This window comes from Coregonus clupeaformis, chromosome 26, assembly GCF_020615455.1.
Source record: "Coregonus clupeaformis isolate EN_2021a chromosome 26, ASM2061545v1, whole genome shotgun sequence".
Taxonomy (NCBI): Eukaryota; Metazoa; Chordata; class Actinopteri; order Salmoniformes; family Salmonidae; genus Coregonus; species Coregonus clupeaformis.
The window spans coordinates 50,675,493-50,699,439 of NC_059217.1; the positions used below are offsets into that span (position 1 = coordinate 50,675,493).

Below are 23,947 nucleotides of genomic sequence, written 5' to 3' on the forward strand. Positions count from 1 at the left end.
AATATTAGGAAAGTGTTCCTAATGTTTGGTATACTCAGTGTATTTCATGCATATACTGTAGATTATGTATCATGTGTTTACTTCCTGTTATCCCAGCTTCCAGTTATTCCCTAAATCATAGCAGAAATCCCTCTCATTACCAATGATGGACGGTGCAGCAGTGAGACGATAATTGCAATATCTGCCACAGATTACAGCGTTAGCATTTTTTCTCAAAATTAACCTATTAACAAACAGCCTTCAAAAATAAGAAAACACCTATAAATAGAAGCAGAGAGTTGCTCCTTGATGGTGCCTTCAATTACATAATCAATCTCTTCATCTGCGATACGGTCATGTTTTGAACATTTACTTTATTCAAGCTCTGACGTGTGTTTTAGATACCTCAGGCAGTATAGAGCAATGCAGTGTAGGTTATGATAGCCTGCTTGTGCATGGATCACAGGGCAATCTGTCAGCTACTAGCGATATAATTATTTATATTTGAAACGCCGGTACAATCTTCAAATCACACAAACTTCAATACACACACACCCACCCCACACACACCACTCACACGTTTCAAGTATTCTCACGAAGCCTGACAGCAAAATAACAAAGCAAATAATGCGTGACTAAGAGGATTAAATGTGTTTATGATTGATCATCTGAGCACAGTGTTTCCCTCTCAGTCACTCCCTGCCAGTAAAGATCTGGGGGGAAATGCACAAACCCCAATCTCCTCTCCCTCTGTTTGAGCCATAGTAATCATTACCATATTCTACCGTCAGCTTGCGAGCTATCAGAGCTGTGTGTGTGTGTGTGTGTGTGTGCGTGATCTTGTGCTGCCACTGTCACATTAAATAAATGCTTGAAGGTCAGTTCCATTGTCTTCCTGTTTAATTTACATAATAATATCCAGTAATTACTCAATTGTCTTCTAATAGTGCCAATTTATTGAATTTAAGGAATTTAATTTGCCAAGGGCAAATAAGGAGGCAGATATAATGATGTTACACTGTTGTGAATGTGTATAAGGTATAAAGGCTGTGTCTGTGTCTGTCTGTGTGTGTGTCTGTGTCTGTGTGTGTGTGTCTGTCTGTGTGTGTTGTCAGCAGCCTGATCTGTGGTTTCGGCCTATGTCTCTCTATGCATAGATACAGTATATCCCTCATTTCCCCACTCTGTCACATAACTCATTCACTCACCGACTCACACCTACTCACACACATGCTTCACACTCTGCTATAACTCCTGAGTCTGATGTTGGTTAACACTATAACAGTCAAATTCAGCATCTCCGCTGTCAGGCTCTACACCGCACCATAACTGATAGACTGCTACTCACAGTTGGGATAGAGGGAGGTCAGTGTGGAGGGAGAGCGGGAGAGAAGGAAAGATGCAGAGCAAAAAAATAGAAATACGGTACAGAGGGAGAGAAAACGGAAGTGTTTCCATATGTTCTGTCATTCTGAGGTGCAGTCTTTATTTACAATATTGTGGAAGAACTCATTGTGGAAGAAACTCATTGTGGAAGAACTCATTGTCTTCCTACCTTCATCCCTATGCAACACTGCCCCCTGCCACAGCTCTGCAACATGACACACTGCATGCTGACTGAACTGTAGCTGCATATCTGTTGTGATTAGTTGTGATGGCCATAAAGGAAGAATCATTTACGAATACACATACATGTCCATGCATACATAAATACATAGATCAATTTCCCTATCCAAACCTCCAAACATACTATAGATGCATTCATTTTGTGCTTTTACAGTTGCAGTAAAATCCATAAATAAGTGAAGTACTTCTTTCAAACTATTTCAGAAAACATAAAATCTGATAAACAAGGACATATATGCTCCATACTGCATACATTTGGGATACAAGCAAATAAAATATAATTAGGTTATGTGCCTCACATGCAGTGTTGATATAGCAGCACTACATCAATATGTTATTCTAGACTTCTGACTCCCATAAACCTCAAGTTTAAAAACATGATGAACCTCAAACAGAACCCAGGTACAATCATAATGATGTTGTTGTAATGATAATGATGCTGGTAAAGCTGATAGTGCTGGTGACTTTGGTGGTTCTGATGGTGATGATTATCAGAATTTGTGGAAGATCTCCATGATGGCAATGGTAGTGCTCTGTCCAAAAATGAAGGCTCCAACAATTACAGTAATCACACCCCCACACAGTGCACACCACCCTGCAGACAGGGAGAGAGAGGGAGAGAGAGACAGAGGAGAAAGAGATGGGTGCAATCAGGTCCATTCATGAATGTCTACAATAGTAATGCAATAGTATGCAATTTATTGGACCACAACTTCAGTTAACTCATGTTTTGTGGGCAGTTTGTGATTCAATTCAACACCACCAGGTGATCTCATAACTTCAAACTACTCCACTCACCTGACTATGGGCGACACAGGCTCTGACTGCATAGTGAATACCAGGCAAAGCCCTGCAACACACATCTCAATGTTAGTTGACACAAGTTTACACAAACACAGGATCAGCTCAACACAGGAACGCTTGTGATTCACAAACAACCTCAGACACACGCCTACATACACACACACACACACACACACACTTTGTTTCATACCAGGGAAGATAAAGATGAAGAAGGCACTGATTCCTCCAATAACGCTGATGACCTCACTCATGTCAGGGACAAACATGGCGATGAGGAGGGTGACTGTGATCCAGATGACAGTCAGAATCACTCTGCAGCGGTTCTCAAAAGAGCGTGTGACCCCACCGCGCCGGCGGCGACGAATACGCAACATCAGGTCCAGAATGACAGACCTGTGAAATTAACATAAATGTCCACACACAGACTCAGTTACATGGTAACACACAGAAACAACTGCCTGTATTGTCCAAGTGGGGCCCTACCTTCCCAACAGAAGTATAATTGGATAGATGGTGATGATTGAGATTCCAAATAGCAGTCTGGCAATGATCATGACCACATCATTTCCAGGATATGACATCAGAATATCAGCCGCCACTGTGCGCCCAAATGTCAGGAAGCCAAAGATGCCTGAGAACAGAGAAAGGGATATGACTGACAGCCTGCCTTGCCTGGAAGAGAATGCATGGCCAATAGCCAAGTGTCTAAACGCCATCTCCCACAATGCACTAAACAGCTGGACATCAGGTCCTGTTTGAATACTTCCTTGCATCCTTGTCATGCATACTTGAATATTTAAATCCATCCTTGTTTCTTGAGGTATTCACTGCTCAACGCTAAAACTATCCAACTGCTTTCACCAATCCAACCACTGATCAGTGATTACTTCAAGGAAGGAGGGATCATTCCATGGTTGACATGCCAGCTCACCTGTAAGGGTGTAGATGAGCAGGCAGAAGAACATAGAGATCACGGAGATGATCACCCAATGGGAGAGCTTCTTGTTCTCCATGCTGCTGTAGATGGCTATACAGGCCTCATGGCACTGCAACACACAAACACACATTCATATACATACTAATAATACACAAACACACATTCATATACATACTAATAATACACAAACACACATTCATATACATACTAATAATACACAAACACACATTCATATACATACTAATAATACACAAACACACATTCATATACATACTAATAATACAAAAACACACATTCATATACATACTAATAATACACAAACAGAGTATAGGTGTTGTGGCAGTGTAACACACACACACAAGCAAATGCATAACCCTATAGTACAGATACTAACTGCCTCCAGACTTCAAACAGTTAAAAGCTTGTTCTGTACCTGGAAGCCAAAACAGATGGTGGGGACGACGCTGAACATTGAAGCCCATGAATCTATTCTAGAAAACACAGAAGACAGAGAATAACAGATAATCACACACAACATATGCACAAGCATACTCATACTTGCCGAAGAAACACGTGCACACAAACACACATGCGCATACATACACATACTCACACAACCCAACTCACACACTCACTGACCCTTCACTGTGCTCTGGGGTAATGACGGCCGAATGTTCATCCATCATGTAGTATTTGACGATGACAGCCACACAGAGATATGTAGCAGCCAGAGTGCCCAGCACACTGAGTGATACAGAGAGAGACAAAGAGTCAAAGAAAGAGAGGGGAAATAGGGAGTATAAATAACCATGTAGTATCCCAATTTCAAACACACACACACATGCACAACACATACTACACAGGCAAACACCCGCGCTCCAACCGACACACCTGGTGTATTTCTGGATGCCAATCTCTTTGGGGATGGAGAGAGGGAGGATGAAGATGAGGCACATGATGAAGAGGTGGAAGCGTTGGTCTGTATACCAGTGGTACGGCATCTCGCCCTCAAAGGACCCCGTCACCGTCTCATACAGAGACACACACACTGGAACACACACAGGAAACAACAGGATGAAAACACCTAATGGAAAACCCTCATAGACGCACGTTAAAACATATTCAGGACGTTGGTGGTTCTATCGGTATACCAGATAACCGCATCCATTTATATCTGTGGCTACAGGGCCATTGTGGGAATGGCGTGATGCTGTGCCAATGCTGGCCGGGACGTTATCACTCACGTTTGTCCAGCTGGTCCTGCACCACCACCAGGAAGGCCACAGAGATCATGAAGAGGTTGAAGCAGAAGCAGACCTCACACAGCTGGCCGATGGCTCCCCCACACACCTCTCGCACCACGTCCTGATAGGTGTTCTTTCTGCTGATGGACGAGGCATAGCCCAGGATGATCAATCCGCTGATCAGGAACACCAGTGACACCTGGGGGTGGGGGTCGGGGTGAAAGAGAGTGTTTTGCAGTACAGATATCGTTATGTCTGAGCATGTAAATGGTTCCAGCGCTATTCTCCCTTCCTCCCTGAATTGAATCCCTAAAATTGTTTGGATAGGTGATAGAAGTTTGACAGGGAGCTCACACTTGGCAGTTTAAATGCAAAACATGTTCCCCATCAATGATACAGTGAGAAGGAAACCACTAGAATAATTGTGTGTCATAACCCTGATGGATTAAATCATCCACCAATCAGACACATACAGAAAGAAGCACACATGCACACAAACACACACACGCAGGCCTTCGTTGTGGGTCCTGCTGCTATTACAGTATACATGCATGGGCGCCTGCCCGGCTCTTGACCCATGAGCCCTTCATTAGAGTTAGCCTGTGAAAAGATGCATCTCATTCACACCAAGGAGAGGAAATTCAACAAAGCATGCCTAGGCCATGGGTGTATGCCGCCACACACAGGCAAACACACACAGGGGCAGACTGGGACCAGAAATCAGTCCTGGCATTTCTAACACACCAGATCATTATTTTCCTTGAGGCCCACACACTGGTCCATTTCTTTCCTTGAGGCCTCCACACCGGCCCATTTTTTCCTTGAGGCACCCATTATTAGTCAGTTAATTTTACGCAAAAGAAAAGTAAAACAGGCCCACTGGGCTAAAAATGGACCAGCCCATCTGGCATTTGCCTGATATGCCAGAAGACCAGTCCGCCACTGTGACACACACACACACACAAACTAATATGAGAACATTTCAGTATTTACAGGATGAAGTAAACTCATTTTGACTTTAATGAAGGGTGCAACATGGTGCAAGGGTGCTATGACTTCCACAGATTTCCCATAGTGTATGTTTGATTGAATTGACACCTAGTTACAGCACGTCTTGATTGTGTGGACAAAAAAAGTTTTCTGTTTTATTACTTTCCTTTTTTTTAGAACAATCCCACTATTTTGGTTCTCGATTTATTGATTGCGCTCACCATTTCAACGCTGATGGCTGTATTCACTCCTCCCGCCTTCTCGAAAAGCCCACGGGAAGTTAAGCAGTCCCGCGCCGAGGGCAGATTTGAGCATGATGAAGATGGCACCGAACGAACCGAGCCGTGGGGGATCCGCGTGCGACGCAGACCTCGCCAACAGGCTGATACTCTCACGGGCAAGTTCTTCCATGTTTGGCCACACAGGTCACCGTCCTTGTCCGTCTTTGCAGTACAGTTTGCTGGGGTCGGGATGGCAGATGTTACCGGTGCGCTCCAAAGCGCTTCTGCCTTCAAGCGCGTCGAGCCTCAAATAGCAATAGAGTGTGAGGAGATTAATTTAAATGAAGTGTCGCTGAAGTTTCCAGTCCCATCGAGTCCTCAGCGTTATGGCTTCAGAAAGAAAAAGTCGGCATTCATACATTTTTGCTACATAAACTGTATATATAGGCCTACCCTAGGTGACCGCTCTTTCTGTCCACGAGGCTTCCACGCGCCATAATTACACAAGAGAATCCGAGGTGGACTCAAATAAAACAGCCAACACATTTCACTCTGAGGTGACAAATATGATACCAGGCTGCGACCGTTAATGTGTGTGTGTGTGTGGACTGGGACACCTGACATCCCACTGGGTACAGACTTCAATTCAACGTATATTCCACGTTGGTTAAACGTAATTTCATTGAAATGACGTGGAACCAACGTTGATTCAACCAGTTTGCCTAGTGGGATAATATGTCCTGTTTAGTGGTTATCAGCTCTTTGTCCAGTTCTATGAAAAACGGTGGCTGGCAGCGGCACGTATAGGGAGAGGAGCGCGGTGCATAAAGGTGCATGTGCGTAAAAGTGATACTAGCGACATTCCTCTAGAATTCGGGTTAACTCAGACTACACAGAGGCCCACTGAGAGTAAAATATGCTCAAAGGAATTCGGCACGAGAGTGATTCGTGCCAACAGCAAACAGTATCACCGGAGCACATCATAATGGCCGGAACAGAGTAAATGGAATGTCATCAAACACCTGGAAACCATGTGTTTGATGTATTTGATACCATTCCAGTGATTCCGCTCCAGTCATTACCACGAGCCCGTTCTCCCCAATTAAGGTACCACCAACCTCCTGTGGGTGACGCATGCTGACAGCGCACCTGACAACTGCTTATTTGGATGATCTAGTCTCCCGAAGCTATCCTTGCTAAATGAAATTAGTTGTATGATCAGCAGGTAAAACCTTTGTGATTTACAAGTACAACTTGTCAGTTTTGACAGATGGAAAACCCTCCTTGTTTGTAATGTAAACTTTAGGATCAGGACCAGGTCAGGGGTCATAGGGTCATCTCTCAGGTGCAGCTGACAAATAGCATGCAGCAGAGGGCTGTAAGTCAATAGAGAATACATTATCTCAGGTTCTTCCTCTTTCCCTGTGTTTGGTATGTAATGTACCTGAGAGGAGAAGATGCAGGTGCGGTCTGGATCTTCAAAGTCCACATCCTCCAGGTCAGGGAGATCCTGTGGAGAGTCAGGTGACCATTAGTCAGGGGTCAAGGCTTTAGTGCTCTAAATTAAGGTTAGAGTCAAGAGCTAAATGATAAGAGTCTGAGGCAGTCTGAGTTTTTGGATAAGACGCTGATGGAGAGGGACTTGATAACAACAACAAAACGTTATTACAGTGTAATAATCACTCTATTATAGTGATAGTGACTGGTAATGCTTGGGTGTGGTGGTCGGTCTGACTCACATCAATACGAAGTGGTGGGCGTGGCTCCAGGTGGATGGTCTCCAGGTCCTCTGTCTCCTCTAGCTCGGTCACCATTGGTCCAGGATGGTGCTCTACGACAGGGCTGGGTAGGTTACTTTCTAAATGTAATCTGTAAATTACCTGTCCAAAATTGTAATCAATAACGTAACTTTTGGATTAACCAAACTCAGTAACGTAATCTGATTACTTAACTTTTTGGATTACTTTCCCTTTAAGAGGCATTAGAAGAAGACAGAAAGGATCCATCAAATGCATTTGGTGTGTCATCATTGTGGTCTCTGACTTGTGGTCAGACTCGCTCAGGTGGAACAAATTTAAACGTGTGCCTTTTTCAATGATGAGTTGAATGTCATTGAGAAATAAGAAAGGTGTCATAATGTATTTTTTCACACACATCCTTTCTAAATTTAAAAGTAAACCAAGAAGTAATCATAGAGTTTTTCAAAAGTATCTTCAATCTGATTACAATATTTTTGCTGGCTATGTAAATTATTCCATTTACAGTTGTTTTGTAATCAGATTATATGTAACTGATTACATGTAATTAGTTCCTCTCCAACTCTGCTCTATGATCACCTCAGCTGTCTGAGACTTTGGCTGGCCATGTACTGACCACTCTCTCTAACTTCTCTCTCTTTGTCTGCCTTTTTTGAAGATGCTCTCTCTCGCAATGCTACTGTACCTGTAGACTTCCAGTCATTGTGCCAACACTAGTTAGCATTGGCTCACGAAACTACGGCTACTTCCTTCATACTACATGCAGAGACATAAAAATGGTATCCATGAGTTCATCTGACTCTGGGTAAGTAGAACAAGGGCTTAAATGCCATTATCTCACAGTCTCAGTACTTTATTCTGCTGCTGTGCTTGTTCTCCCTCTGGCTGACCTCCAACCCTCTTGTTGCTAGCTCTCTAGCTGATCTCTGTCCGGATCCTCTCTTTCCGGTTGCAAATGTATAAGAGAGCGTGTGTGTGTGTGTGTGTGTGTGTGTGTGTGTGTGTGTGTTTGACATATACACTACCAGTCAAAAGTTTGGACACACCTACTCATTCAAGGGTTTTTCTTTATTGTAGAACAATAGTGAAGACATCAAAACTATGAAATAACACATATGGAATCATGTAGTAACCAAAAAGTTGTTAAACAAATCAAAATATATTTTATATTTCAGATTCTTCAAATAGCCACCCATTGCCTTGATGACAGCTTTGCAGACTCTTGGCATTCACTCAACCAGCTTCATGAGGTAGTCACCTGGAATGCATTTCAATTAACAGGTGTGCCTTCTTAAAAGTTAATTTGTGGAATTTCTTGCGTTTGAGCCAATCAGTTGTGTTGGAATGGAAGACCCAGAGTTACATCTGCTGCAGAGGATAAGTTCATTAGAGTTAACAGCCTCAGAAATTGCAGCCCAAATAAATGCTTCACAGAGTTTAAGTAACAGACACATCTCAACATCAACTGTTCAGAGGGGACTGTGTGAATCTCTGCATGTGTATTTCCCACCGTAAAGCATGGAGGAGGAGGTGTTATGGTGTGGGGGTGCTTTGCTGGTGACAGTGTCTGTGATTTATTTAGAATTCAAAGCACACTTAACCAGCATGGCTACCACAGCATTCTTCAGCGATACGCCATCCCATCTGGTTTGGGCTTAGTGGGACTATCATTTGTTTTTCAACAGGACAATGACCCAACACACCTCCAGGCTGTGTAAGGGCTATTGTACCTAGAAGGAGAGTGATGGAGTGCTGCATCAGATGACCAGGCCTCCACAATCCCCCGACCTCAACCCAATTGAGATGGTTTGGGATGAGTCGGACCACAGAGCGAAGGAAAAGCAGCCAACAAGTGCTCAGCATATGTGGGAACTCCTTCAAGACTGTTGGAAAAGCATTTCAGGTGAAGCTGGTTGAGAGAATGCCAAGAGTGTGCTAAGCTGTCATCAAGGCAAAGGGTGGCTATTTGAAGAATCTCAAATATAAAATATGGTTACTACATGATTCCATATGTGTTATTTCATAGTTTTGATGTCTTCACTATTATTCTACAATGTAGAAAATAGTCAAAATAAAGAAAATCCCTTGAATGAGTAGGTGTGTCCAAACTTTTGACTGGTACTGTATATCCTACAGTGCATAAAGTTTCACTTTGCATCTTTTATTAAGGTTTGCATTTTTCATTCAACTCTCCTATTTCTGTCTCCAGTGGGATGCAGGTCCCTCGGGATCGGAAGAACCCCTTGTTCACCATCTGCACGCGTGCGTTCTTCTTGTAGGGAGCCTCCAGGGGCTTGTCCACACGCCAGCCTTACATAGACGATGAGAGAACAGGCACCTGCCTACCCCTTTCCTGGTGCAGCAGGACAAAATGGTTCATCAATCATTGACATCAATAATGGCCAGGAGGAGTTCTAAGTGGACTGGCAAAAATGAAGGTACATCTTCAGAAAGATTATGGCCCAGAGAAGAGGCTTTGTAAATACTTACCTCCTTATTAATGTTCAGTGTAAGGTTCACAGCCTTGTCATCACGTAGACACTTTGGGCTCATACCCCTCCCTGAGGTGGAACGCTGCATCATAAACCCTTCCTTGGTCCTCACGCTGTGTATATAAAACACTGTGATTGGCTAATGCCATCATTGGCGGTAGTAGCGTCCCTGGAAGCATATTTTACGACATGATTACTGGTTCAAAACAAGCCCTACCCCGGATGTAGCCTACCACCTCAGTTGCTACATGGCAGCAGTGAGTGATGAGTGAGTCTCGTAGACCTTTGTTGGAAATGTGCTCCCTTTTACATTGGGTTTTGTATTTGGGCCATGTCTTTAGAGCAGGGGCAATAGACCAGCATCTGTTCGTTTAGCCTTTGACCTTTTTGGCACAGAGTTAAGGCTAAGGCACTGACTTTCCCATGTTTACTGCAACTCATATCAGATGAGAATAATACACTGTGGTGCAATTATGTAGGCCTAGGCGGATATTTGATGTCCCATAGCTATGCATTTGATTTACCTCCGGTAATATGCGCTGGAAATAAGAGGAACGGGACACCGCGTCCAGCTCGGTTTGAGTGAAGCTTCGCGTCCGCATGCTCGTGTTGCCCCCTTCTGTCTTGCTAATGTCACTGCACTAGCGTGGAACAACGTGTTGCAACGGTAAGCCAAGATCTAGATGTCTTCATAGAAAGCTAAGCTTTTCAAATAGACCTCTCAGTTAAAAAGGTTCGCGCAACTCTCACTATGACGTCAGTTGTTAAAAAAATATTTTTGTTCTTCAGTTGAACTTCAGGGCTCATCTGTAAAAGAGACCTTGTTCTCAGTATGACAGTATGACAGTATAAATAAAATATGGCTCTGGCTTGCACACCCAATCATGAGAGGAGGGCGGTCGTCTTTTGGTGTTTCACCGTTCCTATGGAAACAGAAAAGCTTTACCGGAAAATAGTTGATAGGGAGTTTATAACAAGTTATTTCAACTGGCTAATACGTAATCAAAAACTGTTAACTAAACAAGTAAAAGTAGTATATAGTAGTAGTAATAACTTAAAACTATCGACGATGCATCCTATACCCCTCGAATCCGGTGAGGTGGAAGAAGAGAGTGGCGGGGACTCCAGGACGACCCTGCAAGCTGGAGATGCAGAAATATTGCTGGACACGATGTCAACAACTTCCAGTAATCATGGTTAGACAGTTCACTAAAAATATAATTTAGCATAATAGTCAGCACGTGGCAACATGTTAAATCAACCCATGTGTCTAGCCATGTCTAAAGTTATCCTCCTCTCTCACTTCAGAGGAGGAGGCCTCCACGGCGAACTGCAGCCCCCTGGCAAACGTTATCGAAGGAGAACGTTCTGTGTCCTCACAGACAGAAGTTGACAAACTCATACAAGCCCAACAACAAGAGAAAAAGGAGAAGGACTCAGGTCCAAGGTCATCTTAAAAGCTAGGACTTGGCTATCAGTAGTCTACTAGCATTCTTGTTAATTCTGTCTAGCATTCTAACTAGTGACGCTTTATGTTCCTCAGAATGACAAAGACATTTCTGAAGGACCACTGCAAGCAAAATAAACTCTACATGACACCTCGATTGAATGACACACTGTATTTGCACTTCAAAGGTGTGTGTGGAACTATTGTTGTTGTTTATGGATGGTTTAGATATATTGTGCATGAATAATTTATAGAAATTCACATAGAATTGTAGGTGGAATACAACTGCACTGTTAGTGTTCTTGTAGTATTCTAATGTTATTTGTTTTATGTTTTGTGTTTTCCCCTCTTAGGCTTCTCCACCATAGAGAATCTGGAGGAGTACACAGGGCTGAAGTGTCTCTGGCTGGAGTGCAATGGGCTGCAGCGCATCCAGAACCTGCAGGCCCAAACAGACCTACGTTGCCTCTTCCTCCACCAGAACCTCATACACAATCTGGAGAACTTAGAACCACTCAGCAAGCTCTGCACCCTCAACGTCTGCAACAACTACATACGCACCATCAAAAACATTGGTGAGTCTGTCCTCACTCTATGTACCACACCTATCAGGCTATCTCAGTGCGTATAAATGTGTCTCCATCAATCTGATTTGTGAGTATTTTCCCAGCCTGCCTGCCTGATCTGGGCACCCTGCAGATAGCCCATAATAAGCTGCAGACAGTGGGAGACGTGGAGCATCTGAGTCAGTGCCTCTCCCTCAGTGTACTGGACATGTCCCACAACCTGCTGGATGACCCAGACATCCTCACTGTGCTGGAGAGAATGCCTGAACTGGTGAGAAGATATGCTCACAACCGGCTCACACAGATGAACGATACTGTATGCTAATGGAGATCATATCATCTTTATTCATTAGTATGCCCATGCTCATGACACACTGACTATAACATGCTAATACTCTTGCTTCATGCTGATAATATACCCAAGCCTGTGTATGTGTGTGATTACACCCTTGTTGTTCCCTCCTCCTCAGCGCGTGCTGAACCTGATGGGAAATGAAGTGATAAAGAAAATCCCATACTACAGGAAGACTATGATCATACGTCTAAAACAGCTCACGTACCTGGATGACCGACCTGTGTTCCCAAAGGACAGGTGCATTACCAGTTGGTCTCTATTTGCCTGTGCATGTCATACTTATGGTTGAATCATTGTGTCGTCTGTGATGTTGGTCTTTGGTTGCTGTATGATTATCATGTGGTTGCGGTATGAAGGGCGTGTGCGGAGGCGTGGGGGACAGCGGGTCCGGAGGGGGAGCGCAGGGAGAGGGAATCGTGGCAAACGCGAGAGAGAAGGAAGATCCAGGAGAGTCTGGACGCTATTGCAAACATCAGAGACCAAGCCAGAGAGAGACTGCGACTCAGAGAGCTGCAAGAGAGAGGTACGCACACACACACTCATATCCACACACACAGACACACACACACACACTTGCACACTCCTACACACACGACGTAGAGAAGGTTTGATAAGGGTGTGTTGACCTTTTCTAGGGGAGTGTGAGACCACCACAACTCCAGAACTTGAGAGCCCCAGTGAAGAGAACCAGAGCCAGAATCAGAGCCCGGGCTGGGAGGAGAGGATCCAGGCGTTTGTGGAGGACAGTCTGGAGGCCCATGAAGAGTTCCTACAGACACAGAGAGAACAGCCAGAAAAGGAGGAGCTATGGAATGAACAGCCACAGAAGGAGCAACAACTAGAAAGAGAGGATCCGAAGAGAGATCAGCTAGAGAGAGAGCACCAAGAGGGAGATCAGCTAGAGAGAGAGCACCAAGAGGGACATCAGCTAGAGAGAGAGCACCAAGAGGGACATCAGCTAGAGAGAGCGCACCAAGAGGGACATCAGCTAGAGAGAGCGCACCAAGAGGGACATCAGCTAGAGAGAGCGCACCAAGAGGGACATCAGCTAGAGAGAGAGCACCAAGAGGGAGATCAGCTAGAGAGAGCGCACCACGAGGGACATCAGCTAGAGAGAGAGCACCAAGAGGGAGATCAGCTAGAGAGAGCACCAAGAGGGAGATCAACTAGAGAGAGAGCACCAAGAGGGAGATCTGCCAGATGGAGAGCAAGCAGCAGAAGAAAGCTTAAAGGAAGAACTGTTAGATGTAAACCAGTCAAAGAGAGAACAACTACAAAGAAGGCAGAAGTTAGAGAGAGAGCAGTCAGTATGTGGCCAGCCACAGTCTCAGACAGCTGGGGTGATTGTAGAGCACGGTCCTGGACCAATGGTGACCGAGCTAGAGGAGACAGAGGACCTGGAGACCATCCACCTGGAGCCACGCCCACCACTTCGTATTGATGTGAGTCAGACTGACCACCACAGCCAAGCATTACCAGTCACTATCACTATAATAGAGTGATTATTACACTGTAATAACGTTTTGTTGTTGTTATCAAGTCCCTCTCCATCAGTGTCTTATCCAAAAGCTCAGACTGCCTCAGACTCTTATCATTTAGCACTTGACTCTAACCTTAATTTAGAGCACTAAAGCCTTGACCCCTGACTAATGGTCACCTGACTCTCCACAGGATCTCCCTGACCTGGAGGATGTGGACGTTGAAGATCCAGACAGCACCTGCATCTTCTCCTCTCAGGTACATTACATACCACACACTAGGCTGTAACTATGATTACCCAAAAGAAAGAATACCTTTAGCATTTATTGTACAATAGTCAGCAGGTATATTCCAAATACACACAATTAGTCTCTCAATTAGTCTCAAATACTAATATTTTATTAGGTCAGCACAGAAGTGTACAGAGTTATTTGGGTCAGCTGTGTTGTGTCTGAATTGACCACCTGTGTTTCCAGCGAGTATTCCGGCCAAAGATAGAGGTAATTTCAGCGGGACAACAACGATGAAGACCCAATCATACATCAGATTGGGACAGTGTGGACCACAAAGACCACACCCACCTCAGATCCATGCTCACATTCACTGTTCAGAGTCTGTGGCAACACGTTAAACAAATCGCCCACCAATCACCTAGTAGCATTGGACCCAGAGGCGGGGGATGCCCCAGAGCAGGTGATATCAGAACCTCAGGGAGAACCCAGACAGAGGCAGAGCCCTGAAGCCAGCAAACCACGTTGTCTCATTGAGGAGCTGGACTAACCCTGCAGAAGGTTGTGATAGCATTAACAACACTAGGTTTATGTGTTTAATCTGGGAAAGCCTTGTTTTGCTGAAGACAGGTACAATGTAAGCACAGAGAGCTGCTATGGAGCACAGAGATAACTGAGTTATTTCGCAGCCACTGGTTTACACCCAACACATTTTCCACTCAAAACAATGTTTTTGGGTTGGGTTTTTTGTTAGTTATTCGTAGCTGTTCTGTTACTGGTTATACTTTATATTCAGTATTCTCAGGCTCAGTGTTCTAAATGAAATGTTAATGAACTGCATTCAAGTCCATTCCAAGATAATCCCAGGCAGATTATAGCCAGGGTTCATAAAATAAAACGTTATAAATACAGTATGGTGAATTTGTCTCATTGCTTGTTACACAAATACTTAAAATATACCACTAGGTGGCACTTAAGTACCAAATGTGCACCTCAGATATGCAATAGACTGGCTCGTTCTTACAGAAAATAAAACATAAAAAAAACAAAAACAAGTTTAGAAAATAGAATAATTTTGTCATACTGGCCCCCCCAGTGGGAATCGAACCCACAACCCTGGCGTTGCAAGCGCCATGCTCTACCAACTGAGCTACACGGACTCTCTCCCGTATCATTTAATCTACCCGGGCCTGAGGGTGAGATAACATGGCCCAGTGCCCAGGTCAAATACTGGTGACAGGGAGACTAGATCATATATTCTAGTAGATTGGGTCTTTAAATAAAGGTACCAAAAAGAGGATTATCCAAAAATATATCCACCTGTCTCCTCATCTCTCTTGTCATACCCACACGCATGAACAAATGGGATTGTCTACTATTCTCTAAATATTTATTTCTGTTCATGACCATGTTCACATCCTAATTCACCATCTCTTCATGTTTCCATTCCTCCTCCCCCCTGCCCTCCCCTACTCTGACACATGGCTAGGATGTGGAGTGTGTGTGTCCTGGGCTGTCAGGAGGGCATGGAGGGATGCTGGGCAGGAACAAAGACAGATTAGATTGATCTGCTCATGACCTTCTGTTATGAAAGGGTTTAAGAGCAAAGATTACAAACACACACATGTACAGGACACACACACATTGCACGTTACATGCTACACCATACATATTCTTGTTAATATATTTTATTACAAATTAACACATGAATTAGCAAATCTCCCTGTCTGGATTAATCAGCTGTGTGTCTGATTTCACATTTTACAATTGAATGAAACAAAGCATGCACCCCTTAAAGCAACTGCTCTAAGCAACCTCACATTAAACTATGAAAACAAACATGTATCTAAGTGAAGTGCAGCTACTGTTATCATTTTTACATTATGATGAAACATAACATAATAAATCCACAGGCACACTGTGTAGTAGTGATGGCTATTCCATGCCCAGTGTCCACACAGGCAATGAAATAATCCATGATTGGGGAATAAAGGGATTTAGTCAGGTAGTGGGGTGAGTAAAATACATTTAACAGTTTTATAGCTCATATCAAAAACACATAAGTGGATATATGTGTAGGGTGGCCCAGCCCCTAGAGTTACTTATCAACTGTATACAAGGATTCCTCTGTGTTGATCTCACCAACCCCCGTTGTTGCACCTCTGGGTAGCAGACGTTCTGTTGTCTTTACAGGTCTGTAGGTCTGATATCTGATCTGAGGTAATTTTACAGTAATGCTTTTGGTCAACAACTCAGATTCTGTATCCAAACAACTCAGACATTATAAAATGTCTTAGATTCATTGTTCTTTCTATTTTTTGTTCCTGAACTGCTGTGGTGAGATACTCTATCTTTCTTTCTTTCTCCCTCTCTCATGAGCTATGTGCCATGGCTCAAGACATAGTTTCTTTGTCTCTCTCTCTCTCTGACCATGCCAACAATAATGCTTGTTAATGCTTTGTAACTTAAGCTTTATGCCTTGTATGTGAATCCATTCATTTTATAAAGTTATTAAATATTACTTGCTTTGATACTCGCTTCTCATAACCATTATTTGATCTTAGCATAATACTTGATTGCACATGGTTTAACTATAGTCTCTTGCATATTGCCATTTATCTTATGGAGTCCCCACTACACATGTTACATATAAAAACAGAGTTCACACAACATGTAGATTAAAGAGCAACTCTATCAGTAATGTCAGTTCTTCACTCTGATAAACGATAGGTGGTATTCAGAAAATTGCACAGAGAGGTTGACATAGAAATGTTATTTTACATAATATGCACAATAATGACGTCCATAACGCTTGGGAGTGTTTTCTTGCGTTTCTGTGTGTGTGTGTGTGTGTGTGTGTGTGTGTGTGTGTGTTTACATACATGTACATTCCTGTGTGTGTATGCATGTTGGAGGAGGTACGCATTTTGGAGTGAGGGGTTGTGTGCTTGCGTGTGTGTTGGAGTAAGGGGGTTTTACAGGTGTGTGTTGGTTAATACAGTGGGGGAAAAAAGTATTTAGTCAGCCACCAATTGTGCACGTTCTCCCACTTAAAAATATGAGAGAGGCCTGTAATTTTCATCATAGGTACACGTCAACTATGACAGACAAAATGAGAAAAAGAAATCCAGAAAATCACATTGTAGGATTTTTAATGAACGTATTTGCAAATTATGGTGGAAAATAAGTATTTGGTCAATAACAAAAGTTTCTCAATACTTTGTTATATACCCTTTGTTGGCAATGACACAGGTCAAACGTTTTCTGTAAGTCTTCACAAGGTTTTCACACACTGTTTCTGGTATTTTGGCCCATTCCTCCATGCAGATCTCCTCTAGAGCAGTGATGTTTTGGGGCTGTCGCTGGGCAACACGGACTTTCAACTCCCTCCAAAGATTTTCTATGGGGTTGAGATCTGGAGACTGGCTAGGCCACTCCAGGACCTTGAAATGCTTCTTACGAAGCCACTCCTTCGTTGCCCGGGTGGTGTGTTTGGGATCATTGTCATGCTGAAGGTCCCAGCCACGTTTCATCTTCAATGCCCTTGCTGATGGAAGGAGGTTTTCACTCAAAATCTCACGATACATGGCCCCATTCATTCTTTCCTTTACACGGATCAGTCGTCCTGGTCCCTTTGCAGAAAAACAGCCCCAAAGCATGATGTTTCCACCCCCATGCTTCACAGTAGGTATGGTGTTCTTTGGATGCAACTCAGCATTCTTTGTCCTCCAAACACGACGAGTTGAGTTTTTACCAAAAAGTTATATTTTGGTTTCATCTGACCATATGACATTCTCCCAATCCTCTTCTGGATCATCCAAATGCACTCTAGCAAACTTCAGACGGGCCTGGACATGTACTGGCTTAAGCAGGGGGGACACGTCTGGCACTGCAGGATTTGAGTCCCTGGCGGCGTAGTGTGTTACTGATAGTAGGCTTTGTTACTTTGGTCCCAGCTCTCTGCAGGTCATTCACTAGGTCCCCCCGTGTGGTTCTGGGATTTTGCTCACCGTTCTTGTGATCATTTTGACCCCACGGGGTGAGATCTTGCGTGGAGCCCCAGATCGAGTGAGATTATCAGTGGTCTTGTATGTCTTCCATTTCCTAATAATTGCTCCCACAGTTGATTTCTTCAAACCAAGATGCTTACCTATTTCAGATTCAGTCTTCCCAGCCTGGTGCAGGTCTACAATTTTGTTTCTGGTGTCCTTTGACAGCTCTTTGGTCTTGGCCATAGTGGAGTTTGGAGTGTGACTGTTTGAGGTTGTGGACAGGTGTCTTTTATACTGATAACAAGTTCAAACAGGTGCAATTAATACAGGTAACGAGTGGAGGACAGAGGAGCCTCTTAAAGAAGAAGTTACAGGTCTGTGAGAGCCAGAAATCTTGCTTGTTTGTAGGTGACCAAATACTTATTTTCCACCATCATTTGCAAATAAATTCATAAAAAATCCTACAATGTGATTTTCTGGATTTTATTTCCTCAATTTGTCTGTCATAGTTGACATGTACCTATGATGAAAATTACAGGCCTCTCTCATCTTTTTAAGTGGGAGAACTTGCACAATTGGTGGCTGACTAAATACTTTTTTCCCCCACTGTACATGCTCAGTCCAGTAAAACACAAGACTCACAGAGAGCCTATAGCAGTCTGAGGGAGATCAGGGCTACATCCTGAGCAGGAGCAGTAAAGAGATGCATGCTGAGAGCAGAAGCGTGGTGTAGGCGGGTCCAAGGTGATGCGTGTGCCCTTTTAGAGTTTCTTGATTGGTCTGGTCTGACGTTGGTGGGCTCTGTGAAGGTGGCACGGGCACTGTATTGGGTGCCAGTGTGGTGCGGCTGGCACACATGTCATAGAGGTTTCCAGAAAACTGTGTCTTCCTGGACTCTTGCCTCAGAGACTCCCACACAGCCGCTGCATCTCCAGGACAACCGGCAAGTGCCGCATTCGCACACACATGGAACGCGTCCCATGACCTGCAAGGGGGCAAATATGACAACATGAGAACTTGAGTGTGGTTTGTGAGGGAGTGTGTTTTTTGAAAGGAAATGAAAGGAAAACTAAGGAAATCTGAAGGTTGTGAATGAGGGACGTGTAAGGGAGTGTGACGTGTGTGTGTGTTTACAGGTGTTGGAGCACATGTTGGGTGACAGAAATGTCAGTCTGATTCTGTATGAGTGACTTGGTCTGAAAATGTGATTTAGTTAGATTCACATTTACAACAGTTATGTGTGTGAGGAGATGGGAGAATATGCGAGGAGAAAAAGCTGGAGTGATTCAGAGTAGGTGTGAAGTTGGAGTGGGAGAGAGAGACTCACCTGCAGACTGTGTCAATGTCCTGTGTGCTCTGCTCTTTCTGTGTGTCACCCAGACTGTCCCCCAGAGTGAGGAGACACTGAGCAAAGCTCTTGTAGATGACGCCACAGGAGCTAGGGAGCGCAGCAGCCCAACACACAGGTGCCAGACCTGATTGAGGGGATGGAGTGAAGAATATCAATGTGAATTACAATAGATAGATAAGCTTCGTTATCCACTGCTGTTAATAGATTACTTTTCTTTTTTTTATTGTCGTCTGGGGATTTTAGCATCGGAACAAGGTTGTTCATCAGCCTGCATTATGTATTACAGAGTTACATCACGTGTGTGTGTGTCTTTGTGTGTGTGTGTGTGTGTGTGTGTGTGTGTGTGTGTGTGTTGTGTGTGTGTGTGTGTGTGTGTGTGTGTGTGTGTGTGTGTGTGTGTGTATAATCAATATGTGTACACACATTGGCAAACATACAAACAAACAACCACATCATCACACACAAACACACACACATTAGCTCTGAGAGAGGGTGGAGAAGGAACATGAAGATTAGTATCACCACAGGGGGAAGGTTGGGGTGAATACAACACACTCTACACATGAATCTCTTGCTCTTGTCTCCTAGCACGACATGCATGATTTCTCTCTCTCTCAACGTAACATTCATATAGCCTTTAATCATATAACCCTCATCCTCAGCACAAACCTCAGTGGGATAGTATTCTCCAGCTGTCCCACAACTGGAGAGACGAGAGTGGGAGGGCACACACACACATAAACATACACACACTGCGCTGTTCGGAACAAGATAGAACAGCATGTATTTCATTAGGATAAGTGCTTCGTAAACACCTCTCTCCTTCATTTCCGATTGGATTCAGAAAGAAATACCTTTTCACCCATACCATTGCTCTCCTCTCCTGACCAACTTACCATTACTCCATACCAAACCCATCACTCCTGCCCTGCTATCTATGCCATCACTTCAGTTTAAACATATTCTTATTTTGAAGCATCACACTGCGCTCACCACACTAAAGTAACATCACTATAACACACACAGATAGAGACACACAGACATACAATACAAAAATAGATAAGGGAAAGGCATCCTTACAGAGGTAAAGAGCAACAGGCTGGAGGAAAGTCACGGTGCAGGCATGGGACCTCATACTCAACTGGCCCAACTGAGCCCAGTGGAGCCCCAGCACACAATTAATGGCTCTGATCTGATGACGTTCACAGCAGTGTTATAATCCTGGACAGAATGTTGGTGTCTTCTCAGAGTGAGGTGTCCTGTCATTCATTTGTTGGATCAGCAGAGCTCAAGAGTAGAGCAGAGCGTACAGGCAGATCGTAGTGAGTGTTCACTGGATTAACAGAGCAATGGGCCGACGTGCTGCATCCAGGGGATGTGTGTGTGTGTAGGGGAGGGGTGGAGGGCAAGCTGTGGAAAGCTTGGGGGCAACGGACCAGGGACGTCACATCATAGCACACTGGATTAGAGCATTCTCATTTCCGACCTCAGTATTAAGGGCATTTAGTGGAGGTTAAAAAAAACACATAGCACAAACTCACAATGCAGAGTGTTTGTCAATAGTTTGGTAGAGAGATAGAAGAGAGAGCGGAGTTTACAGAACATGCATTCTTACATGTAGGTAAAAAAGAGAGGGAAAATACTCCCTAACACAGACCCATACATTACTATTTCTCAATTAACAGAATTTATTCTGGGTTTATTGAGAATTACTCAGTAAATCTGTCCTATCCACCCGCACACACACATGCTGATACAGTTTATGCCTGTGTGGGGCTATGTCTTGTTTTCTAGGGCAGTGAGGTGGGCTGTGCTGTCCTAGGTTAAATAATCAGACGTTTGGGGAGAAGCGGGCAGATGGATGAGATCCCAGTGATGATTAGAGGATCCTGCCCACCTGGGAGAGACGAGCTCCGATTCACAGCATCCTCTGGGAAACTCAGCCCCCAGAGGACGGGGAGGGGGGGCAGGGTTCAGGCAACATTAGTTACTTACCACACACAGATCATGTATGGAGTTTCCCGCTGCCCCCCGTTCAATGCCAGCCCTTCCTGGTTGAGCCTTTGTATTATATTTTACAGATAGTGTTAACAACACACTTCCCACTGTATGCCTCCTGCTCCACCCTCCCTGCCCCACAGATGGCTGGCGCTGGGTGCATTAGTAGATAAGTCCTGTTTCACATCTGTAGACAGCAGGAACGATATCTCAACAGTAATCTACGGCTTAATACAACCATTAACTTCTGAATAATCTGACTGCCTGTCTGCCTCTGGAGATACCTGCTATGCCCCTCTCTCTCTGTGTGTGTGTGTGTGTGTGTGTGTGTGTGTGTGTGTGTGTGTGTGTGTGTGTGTGTGTGTGTGTGTGTGTGTGTGTGTGTGTCGTACCATCAGAATGACAATCAGAATGACAACCGGAAGCAGGGATTGAGATTAGGACACATGAAATGTATTTTTTGTTCTAAAGACATGCAATCCCATACTGGTCCTATACACAATATCCCTGACTATCTGATTGCAGAATAAGGGTCTCAGCATGGCAGGAAGCTGAGAGAGCCACAATCGTCACACTGCTGTTTAATCTCCCACAGTTCAATGGATGGCATCTTTATATAGATTTGAGGGTTGGTTTAGGTAGGTAGGGACACTATGGTTAGATAAAGCATATGTGCTTTATCTCTATGGTTGTTCCGAGAATAGAGAAGAACAATGGCTAACAATGAAAGGCAAGGACAATAGAATATATAGCACCAGAGAACACAGGGGCTAACCAAATCAACAGGGGCAAACAAGGCTAAACAGGCTTAACATAACCAAAAGGAAGAAATGTGCCACAAAAGCGAATGTAATATCCTTACAAATAGAGGCAAATCCACTTGGAACGATGCATGGCAGTGTGGTCACTTACACAAGTCACGCGATGACCACTGAGAGCTTTGGCACGGGATTGTCTGATAGAGGATTTCATGAATTGTTTGTTTTGTAAAAAATATATAATTCACAGACATTCACGTCAAAACACAGTGTTATACTTTAATCTTGTTATACTCTTTAATGACATAGGGTTTCCTCTTGCAAGTACCATGATATGAGAGGCAGCTGAGTCATGCACATCGTTTTTTGGAATTTGATTAATATTATAGAATTAAGAGGCAGTAAGGAAGAGACAGTGAAATTATTAGACATGAGTGGCTACACTACGTAGATACTGTGTGTGGTGAAAGCGAGAGAGAAAGACAGGATAGGGAAAGGGAGAGAGAGTTGTGTAAGTTTGATTGACAGGCCTAGATTAAGTCATTACATAACTCTACTGGGACTGGGAGTAGAGAATAAATCCAGATTGACTCTCTCTCTCTCTCTCTCTCTCTCTCTCTCTCTCTCTCTCTCTCACATAATTTCTGTACCCATGTCAGCTAAAAAGGTACATTATTTCGGTGGCAAACATTTGAAAAATATACATATATACACAAACTGCATAGTCAGTCATCCAGTTTACACACATCATTGATCTTAAAACTCCAAAATAACTAGCAATGCAATGTACACAGAATATTCACACACACCCGTTATACAAACTCTCTAACAAACATACACACATACAGGTTGCCTATCCTGGGAAACAGCTCTGAGCTCTCATGTGAGCCGTGTAAACCCTCAGACAAACCCTTTGCTAACCAGCAGTGGAGCCTCAGAGTGGTCTGGTCAGAAGACTGAGGGTGCATATCAATACTCTTACTTCTCTTACTTGGCCTCCTCGTCTCCTTTCCTCTACACTGTTATAATTTGACATCCCTCATAGTGTTTTTGACTGTCCGGTGCTTTTTAATCCATACCAATTAAGGAGGTGTCCATTAAACCTTTTTATGCTAGTAAAGTATATGTCGGATAAAACATTTAATGACCAGCCTGATGGAAACAGAGCATTTTTCGGGAAACTTTCCAAATGTTGACAAAACTCAATACGCTAGACATAGTGGGATCTTTTTGTGTCGGTAAAATGAATTGTGCGGGATATGTCGATGGAAACTTGGAGTCACGCGATGACATGTTGTGAGGTCCTCCCACTACGATTTGGGAAACCATGCAGTTTATTAGGCTACAGATTAAATAAATTATGAAGAACTTCACAGGGTGGTGAAAGTGCAAGGTGATGAGCTTGATGCGCCTTTCCAATAAATATCGAGGGTCTTGTTACTGTGACATGATAATCGCTGTTTGGCTGCCGTTTGACAAATAATAATAATCTCACCATGTAGGCTATACGTGAGCTCTAACCAACAGCGCTAAAAGCACATAAAGCTATCGCTATATAACGCAACGTAGTTTGTGAGAAAACCATCAGTAGTACGTTGCAAAGCTAATCACATCTCTATGATAAATGGATTTGAATTAGTCTTTGCTAAAGATAAGTCACTCACTAATAGATAGAATCTACCACAAAAGAATACAATAGAAAGTAACAATAAAGATTCTTA

The 23,947-nt window shown here is 43.7% G+C and overlaps 2 protein-coding genes, 1 long non-coding RNA gene and 1 pseudogene across 5 annotated transcripts; 1 reads left to right on the forward strand and 3 right to left on the reverse strand.

Moving 5' to 3' along the window:
- Positions 1-2,007: 2,007 nt before the first annotated feature.
- Positions 2,008-7,132, reverse strand: LOC121548269 (annotated as a pseudogene).
- Positions 7,133-9,703: 2,571 nt separating this feature from the next.
- On the reverse strand, positions 9,704-10,717 carry LOC121540913. 2 transcript variants are annotated; one of them, XR_006657480.1, is made up of 3 exons: positions 10,575-10,717; positions 10,049-10,163; positions 9,704-9,911 (listed from the first exon to the last, which is right to left on the reverse strand). It is a non-coding gene; the product is annotated as an uncharacterized LOC121540913 (long non-coding RNA). The 2 variants fall into 2 exon arrangements; XR_005995565.2 differs by having other exon boundaries at positions 10,049-10,219.
- A 10-nt stretch (positions 10,718-10,727) lies between these two features.
- On the forward strand, positions 10,728-14,677 carry dnaaf1 (dynein axonemal assembly factor 1). The gene is given in 11 exon segments (XM_045207653.1): positions 10,728-11,246; positions 11,359-11,497; positions 11,594-11,685; positions 11,851-12,072; positions 12,168-12,334; positions 12,534-12,655; positions 12,775-12,941; positions 13,054-13,637; positions 13,639-13,860; positions 14,090-14,155; positions 14,444-14,677. Coding segments are annotated over 11 exon segments (2,142 nt in total). The 5' UTR covers positions 10,728-11,119.
- Positions 14,678-16,163: 1,486 nt separating this feature from the next.
- nrn1lb (neuritin 1-like b) lies at positions 16,164-20,837 on the reverse strand. Of its 2 annotated transcripts, none has more exons than XM_045207930.1 (4): positions 20,551-20,837; positions 19,447-19,594; positions 18,733-19,104; positions 16,164-17,127 (listed from the first exon to the last, which is right to left on the reverse strand). In XM_045207930.1, the coding sequence occupies exons 1-3, from the start codon at positions 20,603-20,605 to the stop codon at positions 18,795-18,797; spliced, it is 513 nt and encodes a 170-aa protein (XP_045063865.1). In that variant the 5' UTR covers positions 20,606-20,837; the 3' UTR covers positions 16,164-17,127; positions 18,733-18,794. The 2 variants fall into 2 exon arrangements, with proteins under 2 accessions (XP_045063865.1, XP_041705989.1); XM_041850055.2 differs by having other exon boundaries at positions 16,164-17,123; positions 18,729-19,104.
- Between the last annotated feature and the right edge of the window lie 3,110 nt (positions 20,838-23,947).

Excerpts from the sequence above, each read along its gene's own strand:
- nrn1lb (XM_045207930.1), bottom strand. The coding sequence starts at position 20,605 with ATGAGGTCCCATGCCTGCACCGTGACTTTCCTCCAGCCTGTTGCTCTT. Across the intron at positions 19,595-20,550 it reads GCCTGTTGCTCTTTACCTCT|GTCTGGCACCTGTGTGTTGG; the intron begins GTAAGGATGCCT and ends CCCCTCAATCAG. Across the intron at positions 19,105-19,446 it reads GACATTGACACAGTCTGCAG|GTCATGGGACGCGTTCCATG; the intron begins GTGAGTCTCTCT and ends GCCCCCTTGCAG.